Source organism: Musca domestica, unplaced genomic scaffold (genome assembly GCF_030504385.1).
Source record: "Musca domestica strain aabys unplaced genomic scaffold, Musca_domestica.polishedcontigs.V.1.1 45, whole genome shotgun sequence".
Classification (NCBI taxonomy): domain Eukaryota; kingdom Metazoa; phylum Arthropoda; class Insecta; order Diptera; family Muscidae; genus Musca; species Musca domestica.
In genome coordinates, this window is record NW_026712335.1 from 5,518,791 (window position 1) to 5,531,303 (window position 12,513).

At 36.5% G+C, this 12,513-nt stretch overlaps 2 protein-coding genes across 2 annotated transcripts; one reads left to right on the top strand and one right to left on the bottom strand.

Annotated features, from left to right (window-relative positions):
- The first annotated feature begins 949 nt into the window (after positions 1-949).
- On the top strand, positions 950-2,455 carry LOC101895421 (carboxypeptidase B1). The gene is made up of 3 exons (XM_005180566.4): positions 950-1,105; positions 1,174-2,073; positions 2,137-2,455. Exons 1-3 carry the CDS (start codon positions 1,020-1,022, stop codon positions 2,435-2,437), a joined length of 1,287 nt encoding a protein of 428 aa, XP_005180623.2. The 5' UTR covers positions 950-1,019; the 3' UTR covers positions 2,438-2,455.
- A 5,331-nt stretch (positions 2,456-7,786) lies between these two features.
- Positions 7,787-9,159, bottom strand: LOC101895600 (carboxypeptidase B). Its single transcript, XM_059127465.1, has 2 exons — positions 8,265-9,159; positions 7,787-8,198 (listed from the first exon to the last, which is right to left on the bottom strand). The coding sequence occupies exons 1-2, from the start codon at positions 9,110-9,112 to the stop codon at positions 7,823-7,825; spliced, it is 1,224 nt and encodes a 407-aa protein (XP_058983448.1). The 5' UTR covers positions 9,113-9,159; the 3' UTR covers positions 7,787-7,822.
- Between the last annotated feature and the right edge of the window lie 3,354 nt (positions 9,160-12,513).

Consider the following 12,513-nt stretch of genomic DNA (forward strand, 5'->3'; position numbering starts at 1 on the left):
GACGCATTTCTAAACCACCGTCTAATTTCAAAATCAGTAATGTAAATATCAAATTTCAGAATTTTATCTCTATTCCTTCACCCAGTACCAAATACAATTATAGTACACATTTAAGAAACCACAGCCATATGTCCAGGATACACATGAACAGCCACCCTAATACCAAATTTCAGATTTAAAGCACTATCAGTTCACCCAATAACAAATTTTAAACAATTGTAAACACTTTGGAATGGGATGGAATTTGGTCTAGGAGCTAGTATGCCAAATTTGGTGAAAATCGGTTCAGATATAGCTATAGCTACCATATATATTGGTCATCCGATTTGTTGTATTTGTTACCCACAGCCGTAATATGCACTCCGTAATAACGATATTCAGGAAATATATCAAATACAGATCAGAAAGATATTTGCCAAATTTGATCGAGATCGGTTCAGATTTGGATACAGCTTCCATATATATCTTTATCGGATTTCAAATTAATTTTGCACCCAATGGGCAATACAAGTCCGAATTTAAAAGATACGGCATATTTAGTCCTTTGAACTTTAAATTATAATTATAAACATAGCGTGTATGATTTAATTCTCCCATAAAAACTTTTAATTGTTATGCGGAGCTCTACTAAATTAGGAAAGTGGTGTAGGGTATCAAAAAGTCGGCCCGCCCGACTTTAGGACTTTCTTTACTGGTTTTATTTTGAATTGTTTTCTTTTCAACCGAATTTAATGCTTTTTAAATTGCTCTCTCTCTAACAACTCAAAAAAAAAAACAGATGCCTAAAAGTTCACTACATTTTATCATTACCGCGTTCGTCGGTACTTTCAAAATTTGAAAACAAATAACCATCATGATATGGGCAACTTATATCATAAAGTATATCTATGGCTGAATATCGCAACAATTATGGTCATCATAAAATGATAAATCGATTTAGCCGCCCCAAAATAAGGTAGCTGTTTGCTACCAAAATTACGACTTGAGAAATTAGTTTTGACAACAACTTGGACACGACGATGTGGTGGAGAAATAATTTTCAAATTCTATTTGGACTTGTTTTGATAGGTGTGACCTTTGTGCGGTCCTTTGAACTCTATAAGAAGTAAGCTGAACAAAACGGAAAGAGAAAAACAAAATAAGATTAACATTTTTTTAAATTTTCCATTTAAGTTATAAAATTTACAATGTTTATGCCCAAGATGAACATCAATTGCGCAGCCTGTACGAGCTGAGTAAGGCGAATCGAAAATATGACTTCCTAAATGTGGCCCGACGTCCGGAGGATATTTCCAAGGTATTAATTCCACCTCAATTGAATGACGAGCTGAGGGAATCCTTAGAACGCCTCCAATTGAATTTCACTTTGCTGCACGATGACATTTCCGAGGTGATACTCAAGGAACGCCAGGAAAATTTACGCAACACCCCGCCCGAGTATCCTTTGAATGCTTTCGAACGTTATTATCGTCATGATGAAATCAATACCCATTTGGAGGTATTGGCTCAGCTCTATCCCACAAGGGTGTATGTGAAAACTTTTGGTTGGTCATATGAGAGACGTCCCCTGAAGGTCATTACCATTACAAATGGTGATAAACGCCACGATAAGAAGGTCATCTTTGTTGATGCCGCCATGCATGCCCGTGAATGGATAACCCCCGCCATGACCCTACACATTATGCGTGAACTGTTGGAGAATTATGAAAATAACAAAGACCTGTTGGAAGAATACGATTGGGTGATACTACCCGTGGTCAATGCCGATGGCTATGAATACAGTCATGAAGTGTCTCGTTATTGGCGTAAGACACGGCGTCCCAACAACGTGGGAGTGGGTGAAGAGGAGTGTTATGGCACAGATCCAAATCGTAATTTTGACCATCATTGGGGATGGGAGGAGGGAGCTTCTCCCGATCCCTGTGATGAAACCTATCATGGTGATAAGGCATTTTCCGAACCCGAAACTCAGGTGGTCAGGGATATTTTGCATACCTATCGGGGACGTATGATGTGGTATTTGACCCTTCACTCCTATGGCAATTATTTTCTACTGCCTTGGGGTCACACAAAGTAAGTACCTGCAACCTGCCTTTGTAGAATTTATTTTTTATGAAAATGAAAATTTCAATTTAGTGAATTACCCGACAACTATTTCGATATGATGGATGTTGCCGATGCTGCTGCCATGGCCATTGTCAGGGCCACCGGTAGCAGTTACACCTATGGCAATACTTATCAAGTTATGTATCCCACATCGGGTGATTCCGCCGATTATGCTGTGGGCGAAGTAAAGATACCCATTGCCATATGCATTGAAATGTCTGCTGGTGGCTTCTTGGGATTTGATCCACCCGTAAGACAAATTGAACAAATCCTAGAGGAAACTTGGATTGGTGTGCGTGCAATGGCCGAAGTTGTAATAGAGAAATATTGAAAATTGTTTCCAATTTTTTTAATAACAAATAAAATTTGAAAATAATTTTGCATATAATAAATTTTAAAAATCATATTTATCTATATCGATCGATCAAAGTACATGGAGGAAATAATACAATTAAAATTTTGTTAAACGAGCTTTAACACATTACTGAATAACAGTAGCTAAGTTTGATGTAGATGTCGCTAATAAAGATTTTCTTTTGTGCAAATAAATAAATAAACAATTAAAAAACCAGCTAAGTTCGGCCCGGCCGAATACCCTCCACCATTTGGACGTTTGGAACTTCAAAAATTTTAACGAATTACAAAAAATACCATTTAAATGGTGACCTTTATACGGCGGCTATATGAAGACCTGGACCTGCATAAGTAAATTTTTATCATTTGAAACATAATCTGTGGATAATGTCGCAAAAACATCAAAATACCCAATATAGGGATGTGCCGTTATATGGAGGCTATACGTAGACGTAGACATATAATTTTTAGGCATAGGCTGTAGTACCCATTACAAACTTCGAATATGAAATTTAAAACAATTCGGGTGATTGATGTTGCTAAAGTAGTCAAAATACCGAATATCAGGAGGTACCGTTGTATGGGGGCTATACGAAAACGTGAACCGATATGCCCCATTTACGAACTTCACCTGCCTGGCAAACACACACCCCTGTGCAAAATTATAGCCTCCTATCTCAATTCGTTCGAAACATAACGTGATTACAACAGACAGACGAACAGACAGACTGGCGAACATTTCTAAATCGACTTAGAATTTTACATGAGTGTTTCGAGGAGTTGCAAATGGAATGACAAAGTTAATATACCCCCCATACAATGGTGGAGCGTATAAAAACAAAATTGATTAAAATGGAGGAGCTGCAATTTATGTGGTCAAGATATGTTAAGAAATTTCGTCGATGTCAGGGCTTTACTGTTTTCACTTCGTGTTAAAGTTATATTTAAAGTGATTTTTTCACATTTAAAATATTTATACTATTTATAAACATAAAAAAAATTCGTCAAAAATGCTGCTCAAATGAAAAACTTTGTATGGGGGCTATACGAAGACATGTTGCTGGATAAGTAATTTTTTGTCATATTCTGTAGTAACGATTCCGAACTTCTATATATAAAATTCGAAACAATTCCGGTGAAAAATATCGCTAATATCATCAAAATTCCGAATATAGGAAGGTACCGTTGTATGGTAGTTATATTAAGATGTGGTAGTACCCATAACGAACTTCAAATACGAAATTCGACGCAATTCCAGTGAATAATGTCGCCTAAATCCTGGAAATACCGAATATCTTGGGGTAGCGTTATGTGGGTGCTACAATATATTTATACAGTGTGAGATGAAAAAACTGCAACCAACTTCAGACTGCTGTCATTTCTAGGTCACTAGTTAAAATTATTCCAATGACAACTCATTATATTGTTTACAATCGTACTAAAGCATTTTGGTGAGAATTTTCCAGAAAAAAAGTTATTCGCGATGGAATTCAAGCGTGATAGTGAGATTTTTTTATATTTGTCTGGAAAACCACAAGTGGCTATCGTTAGAGCACTCCAGCATTTAAATGTGAATAAATCTTTTGTGTCTCGTACCATCGCTCGTTACCGTGATACTGGTAGCGTAGCCCGACGTCAAAGAAGTGGACGGAAGAAAACAGCAACATCAGCAGAAAAGGTTCGAAAAGTAAATAAGTGACTTGATTGAGACCCGCGTCGAAGTTGGCCGAAAAAGGGCTCGTGAACTGAACATATCGCAATATTCCATGCGGCAAATATTGAAAAATGAGTGCGGGCTAAAGCCATTGAAATTCCAAAAAGTTAAAGAACTTACACCGCAGCAGAAAGAAAATAGACTCAAAAGAGCTAAAGAGTTGCTTCGCTTGGCCGAATGTGGTGAACTGCCGAATTTGATTTTCTCCGATGAAAAAACATTCGTTGTCCACCAGTTTATAAACAAACAAAATGATCGCGTTTACTTGCCAAAGAGGTCAGCTGAAAATGTGCGCCGACCGTGGCATCAGAACAAATGCCTTGGGCACGCAAACATTTTGGCCACAGACCTTGGACATTCCAACAGAACTCAACACCATCGCACTCAGTACGTAATGGTTACAAAATGAGGGTCCTTGCTTCATTTCCAGCGCACAATGACCACCAAAATCTCCGGATACCAATCCGTTGGACTATTGTGTCTGGAGTATTTTGGAAAGTAAGGTTGGCACTAAAAAATACCAAAGTGTCGGTCACCTCAAGCAAGCGGTTCGCCGAAAATGGGCCAAAATACCGCAGAGCAACATTTGGGCAGCCATAATTCGTGCCAAAGGAGACCAATTCGAATAAATCTAAACTTATTCTAAAATTTGATACTATTTCCGACATATTTTTCTATTCGTTCAATAAAATTTAAATAAAATGTAAAAATTATGGCATTTGACTCTGTTGCAGTTTTTTTATCTCACTCTAGATATCACTTTTGATGTCTGTGATATAAAGGTGGTTTGGAAAATATGTGGTATAGTTATTCAAAAAGTACTAAATAGTGCTATATTTGGTATTGGCTGAAGGAATATAGCTAAAATCCTGAAGTTTGATATTGATGTCTTTCTTGGTGTCTGTAGTTAAGAGAAGGACTAATTTTGGGGCTGCGTACTATAATTGTACTTAATAGTACTAATTTTGGCAATGGGTGTAAATTACAGAGCTTAAATTCAGATATTTGATATTAAGGTCACTGTTGGTTTCTGAGGTTGAGATATGGAGATTGTTTTGAAAACACAGACTTTAACTGTACGAGAAGATCTAAACGCGGATAGAGCTAAATTCCCAAATAGATTTCACCGTTGGTGTCTGTAGTTGAGAGAAGGTGGAGGTCTTGGAGATGCTTATTACAAATATACGAAATGGTACATTTTGTGGCATTTGACATTTTGAAATTTGGTCGAGGTCACTGTTGGTGTCTAGGATGGAGATAAAGAGGTGGTTTTGAACATGATACTACTCATGAAAACATTCACTACACCAACAGTGACCTCGACCAACTGTAAAAAAATTTAGGTATCACAATTGGAATTCGGTCTTAGGATAGAGCTGGAATTCCGAAATTTGGTATCGGGGTATCTGTTGTTCTCAAGGGTTCACATACAAAGACGTTGAAATAGTTTTGGATAGAAAAATTGGATTCGGGTCCATTGAGCAATGGCTTTACTAATATTATCTTCGATAAAAGATTTTGAAGATTTTTAAAGGGAAAACTTGAAAAATATATATATCCTTAAAAGCCAGAAAATTTACTGTTATGTATCACCGACATAGGTAGGTGGGGCCGGGCTTCTCTTAGGTAGTAATATTTCCCCTTCAAGTAGCTTACTTGCGCAAAAACTGCAATGTACATCCAATTTTTGACGAAACCCCTTCTGTTTTTCGATATTTTACAGGTTTTGATCGCAGTATTCAATCAATTCAAATGTAGTTTAATGTATCGGCTTCTCAGTAGATAGTAATCATAGTCCCGAAAGAATGGTACATCCTGATTTGGGGGAAAGGTTAATCAACTGTAATTTGAGGGTTCTGAGTGTTCAACTTCTTTTTGGTCATCAATCAAGTTTTCACATGGTGAAGGGTATAAAATGATCAGTCCAGGCCGATTCCACACATTTTTTATTTGTATTTATACCCTACAACACTATGTGTTGGGGGTATTATAAGTTTGATTGGGCCAGAATTTATGTAACACCTCGAAATATTGATTTCCCATATAGGAAAGTATATATGGATCTTCCTAGCTCGCCGAGCTGAGTCGATCTAGCTATGTATGTCCGTCCGTCCGTCTGTCCGTCTGTCCGTCTGTCCATGTTAATTTGTAATCACTCTACAGGTCGCAATTATGGTCCGATCTTCACGAAATTTAGAATGGAGGTGGGGCTAGGGTCAGAATAGAACCCTATTTCTTTTGGAGATGATCGCCAAATGTTTAGGGGTTGAAATGGACCAAATAATGAAAAAATTTCGGATTTTGCAGTAGCTATACAGGTCGCAATTATAGACCAATCGACGCGGAATTTCGCATGTAGCTAGAGTTTAGGGCGGGGAAGAAGCCTACCAATTTGGGTGGTCATCGGATAATATTTAGCGGGTAAAATAAACCATATCTTTTGTATTGAAAAAATTCAAAATTTTTCATCAAACCGCGAATATTTTAAATCCCGGCGAAATCATAAAGCCGTGACAAGGTTACTTCTGATCTTTACATTGATGTTAACATCCAACAAATCGGATATATAGCAAAATATGTGCGATATATATGTCTATCAAAGAAGATATGCTTGAAAGATCTCTTATATGTCGAGAACGGCTGAACTGATTTCGACAGTTCTCATTAATTCAGAATGGCCTCTTGGCAGGAAAGAAAAAGCGTCTAAAAAAATCGCATAAAAATATCTCTCTAAAGATGAAAATATTGATTTTGTAAAATTTTCTCATATTTTTTCAATTTTGTCATATTTTTGGTATATTTTCATTTTGAATTAAACATTTGGTAATATTCCTACAGCTAACAAAACTAAGTAGTTGGGATATCAGGATATCATATACAGATCGCATTTATGGCCCGATCCTTACGAAATTTTGCATGGGGATAAGATGAGGGTCAGAATAGGAGCCTACTCTTTTTGGAGATGATCGCCATATATTTAGGGGTTGAAATGGACCAAAAAACTGCAAAATTGTCGGCACGTCGTAATTATCGCCCGATCCTCACGCACATTTGAATGGGGGTTACCGCACATTGCAAAAGCCAAGCAGTTTCGGGTGGCCATCCAAAAATATTCAATGTGTGAAATAGTTTGCCAACTTTTGTAGACAAAATACGAAAATGTCCATTCCAGAGACTCTTTGGAGAATTCACAAATACAGGAAAGACGCACTTCTGACTATTTCGTTAACGCTGATTTCGTTGAAGAATATAGTCAAATGTCTGTATCTCATATAGATGCGTTTCAGTCAAAAACCAATAATAAATGTTAATCTTTTGCCACTTCTGAGAGATTATAGGTCTTTGGGAAATATTGGTTCCAGATCTAGGAAGACCATTTAAGTGCAACATCTACCAATAAATTGGAAATGAGCAAATTAGTTTAAGTTGTTATTTTTCGAAAATTAGAGAACGAAACCTGATGGTTTTCTTTAATTATTTGTCTCAATATCTTGTGGAATTCTGTCGAGTACTTCGCCTATATAAACTGTATGGTTTATTATAGTGTTGTAGGGTATTCAACGGTCGGCCCCGCTCGACTGTAGCCTTTGCTTACTTGTTTTTTTTTTTTTTTTCTTTTTTTTAGTTTCCAATATTTTGTATTAGATTTTAAAATTGAATAAAAACAAATAATAAAATTCCAATTCCCAACAATAAATTAAATTCAATATCTCTTGCACCATTACGTAAGGGATAATCATGAACCTCCCGTGTCATAGCACGTATCCCCTGCCAACTTTCTGCGACCAAAGGCAGTATACGATCAGCAGGGGGATCAAACCCACTACCACCGGAAGGTAACTCCATGCACATGACAACAGGAATTTTGGCCACACCATAGGCAAAATCATCACTGGCTCCCGAGGCGGGATACAGGGTGCGGGCACTGCTGCCTGCCGTATAAAAAGATCCGGAAGCATTGCGAATAGTTTCTAACCCAGCACGGGCAACGGCATCCAAATAACGCCAATTTGGGGGTAAAACACTAAAATTGAAGTCAGAAATAAATTATTTCTATAAAATTTGTTAAATTTTTAAATCATCTACTTACTTATCATAACCCCAGGGATACAGGAAATAACCACCATACGAATGCAGTGTGAGATACATTTTACATGTATCGTTCACCTTGAACAGCAGCTCCCTTAAGGCAACTGCTTCCGGCTCTGAAAATGGTTCAGGTCCATGATAATCAATATCACAGGGATCAAAAGAGCTACCCACAAAAGCCCAATAGAAATCAAAATTTCGATTCAAATCCACCCCCACACATTTGGAATACCCCTCTGGATCGGGTTGTCTTGTTTTACGCCAAAATCTTTCGCTCGTATGGGAATATTCATAACCATCGGGATTCACCACCGGCCATATCAGCCAATCATACATTTCCAATTCCCTTCGATAGAATGTTGCATTTTCAACCAATTGTTGTATGACATACAAAGCCGTTGCATGGGCAATCCATTCGCGGGCATGCAGGCCAGCATCTATGAATATGAGAGGTTTCTTTTCCGATTTGTCACCGCTCTGCTGGCTGTGAATGTGTATAGCTTTTAGGGTACGACCCTCATACGATTGGCCCAATTCCACAGTGTTCACCTGTTGGGGGAACTCCGCTGCCAATCTATCCAAGTATTTATTGATAACGTCAAAACGCTGATAGCTATAAAAGTTGATATCGTCGTCATTATTGTTGGCAGCGGAACGACTGGCACGTTGAACCACTCTTTCGATGTGCACACTCTTAGCAACATTGTTATTGATAGTGGCATATGTCAGGTGGTGTTTCTTTAGATAGTTTTTGATGGTTGGTATTTTCGATGGTTCCAACAGCACCCGTATGCTATGTGGCTCTTCTCCCCGGCCAATGACATCTAGGGATTTGTGAAAATCGTCCATAAAGCTCTTATATTCTTTAGGATTCTCCAGATGAATGTCGAAGATTTTATAACTGAAAAGCAGAGCATTATATTTTGAAATTGTCGATTTTAATAATTCCACTCCCCCTCACTTACCCCTCATAATTTAGATGATAATCCGTTATGTTCTTCCCTTGCACAGATTGCAAATTGAGTAGCAAGGCCAAAAGTAGAAGAATCGACACTTTAGGAACAAACATTACGACGTCCGTTACTTCCGAAACGGTATCCACTCAATGAAAATGAAAACTAATTGCAACCCATTAGGTTGTAGATAATAATTTCCAAGTTATCAATTTTGCTGTTTTATTGGCCGCTATTATGTGCCGGCAGATATTCTATGTTCCATAACATGTTTATATTAATGGGCGTAAATGAAGAACAGGGTAGGTAGCAGGGGGATTATCTTCACGTGTTTTTTATACACTCAACCATATGGCTAGATATGATATAAATGATCGAAATAACGTTTTTGAACCCAATATCTCTTTGGGCGAGATGTGTTTTTGGGGGGCATTTCGAGTCGATTTTACGATGTCCATCAGTCCTATGTTTATCGTAGTGCGAACTGAAAAATAACAAGTTAAAAAGCAGTAAGTTCGGCCGGGCCGAACTTTTAATACCCTCCACCAAGTGCAACGAATTTTGAAATTTTTAAAAAATAAAATCTTTAAAAAATTCTGTTAAAATTTTAAAAATACCGAATATAGCCGTTATATTGGGGTCTATACGACGTGGACATACATAGGCATTGTTTGTCATAAGCCATTACCATATTCAAATTCGAAACTTGAAATAAACGGTGAATAATGTAGCTAAAATCATCAAAATATCGTATATAAGGAGGTGCCGTTAAATTGGAGCTGTGCGAAGACCTGGACCAGCATAGACAATTTTCTGTCACAGGCTGTAGCATCCATTTCGAACTTCAAATACCACATCTCAAACAATTTCGGTGGGTATTGTACCTAAAATCGTCAAAATACCGAATATAGAGAGGTACTGATATATGGGGCCTATACGAAGACCTGGACCCGCACAGACAATTTTCTGTCACAGACTGTAGTTCCCATAACGAACTTCAAATACCAATTTTGAAACAATTCCGTTGAATAATGTCGCTAAAATCATCAAAATACCGAATATAGGGAGGTACCGTTATATGGGGGCTATATGAAAACGTGGACCTACATGGCCCATTTACGAACTTAACCTGCCTACTGGAAAAATAAACATGTGTGCAAAATTTTAGCCATCTATCTCAATTCATTCGAAAGATAGCGTGATTTCAACAGACGGACGGACAGACAGACAGACAGACAGACGGACATCGCTAAATCGACTTAGAATTTTACGCTGATCAACAATATATATACTTTGTTGGGTCTGACATGAGTATTTCGAGGAGTTACAAACGGAATGACAAAGTTAATATACCCTCCATAGTATGGTGGAGGGTATAAAAACGTGTAGGAATAGGGTCAATAGCGGACAACTCTTTATGTTATATCTACAAATCCCATGTATTTAAAACTTCGTAGACCGTAACATTCAAAGGAAACTTAGGATATATGCAAAAACTGTAATAATACTCGTCATCTAATAATTATAAAATGCGTATTAAGATTTTCTGATTTAAGATTTTTAAATGGGGTGTCAGATGAGATGAGCAGAATGTAAAAAAAATATAACATTTATTTTAAAGGTTATGCGAATAATTGTTATTCAAAATTTAAACCTTTTGTTGGGGGGGGGGGGGGGTGGTTTCCAGAAGGAGTCAGCCGATGAATTATATATTCACATTAGATTTTTGGTTGTTTAAAAGAATCATCGACTTGTTTCTCAAATTATGACAGATTTAAGTATTATCAAGTATAAAACCAGTAATGTCGGCCGGGCTGAACTTTGAATACCCTCCACCATTTGGAAGGAATTTTGAAATCAAATAAAATACGTTTAAAAGTAATGTTAAAAAGCATAAAAATTCTAATACTAATTAGGGAGTTATTGCTATATTGAAGTCTATACGAAGACGGCAGACAGTAGTAGTACCCGTTACGAACTGCAAATACGAAAATTAAAAAAATCCGGTTAATAATGTCGCTATTATCATTAAAATGCCAAATATAGGGAGGTACCGTTATATGGGAGCTATACGGAAGACGGAAGACTGCGTACGCAATTTTCCGTCACAGGCTGTAGTACCAGTTACGAACTGCAAATACGACATTTGAAACAATTCTCGTGAATAATGCCGCTAAAATCAGCACCGTAATTATGGAAAAATTGAAATTTGTCGCACAGTGTTATATATTTTAAATGCAAACGTGGATTTTTCTCGAATATTTTATAAAGTACCCCCATTTCGTTTAAAACATTTTTCATGTGCCTCTAATAGATGTCGATTGCTTAAAATAATTTTTCAAATGCCACTAAAGGTAAGGTCACATTGAGCAAATATTTGACGAAAAAGTTCAAATATTTCTTTGCCACAATCTGACCACAAAATATTTTTGTAGGGCAAACACAAAAACAGCTGATTTCGAGAAAACAAAGTTATTTGTCTGCAAAGAAAATTTTTGATCAATGTGGCCACAATGTGAACACCTTTAATCAAATATTTTTCTCTATTTAGAGTAAACATTTATTTGACCTTACAATGGTTTTGTATGAGAAAACAGTGAGAAATAACAGCTGTTGTCAGCTTTTTATATTTAAAAATCACTTTTCTCAAGCAATTTGATATTTACACATTATATTATTATATTAATACCGCAAATGCATTGCAGATAACAACAACAACATACAAATATCTTTTTGTTCCTTTTCAGTTGTAAAGGAATTATTTTAGTTTTAATTCGTAACATTTTATATGTAATTTGAGCAATATGTTTGTAATTCAAATAATTTACTTTTTTAAATTGAGAATTCCAATTGCAATGCTATTTAGTTTTATTCGAACTGCAAATGGAATTATTCGAATTAAAAATAGAATTCTCAATTTACAACTGGATTGAAATTCAATTCAACTAGACATATTCAAATTATAAATGCAATAATTTGAATTACAAATGTATTTCTCGAATTACAAATGGAATGTTACCAATTAAAACCAAAATTACTCGATTTACAACTGAAAAGTTGTATATTAAAATCCCAAGAGACGTTGATCGCTAAAAGCGTTTTTATTTCATATACAACATTGACATGTAAAACAGCTGTGCAGATAAACGTTTACCTACAAAAAGACAAAAAGGAATAATAGAAAGTTGAAGTGAGAAGTAATTCCAAAAAAATTAATAAATAAAAGGGAAATCAAATATGAAGTGCCGCAGAAGAAATCTCGGGGAAAGCCAAAGGTTGCAAAGGAGTGGGCAGAGG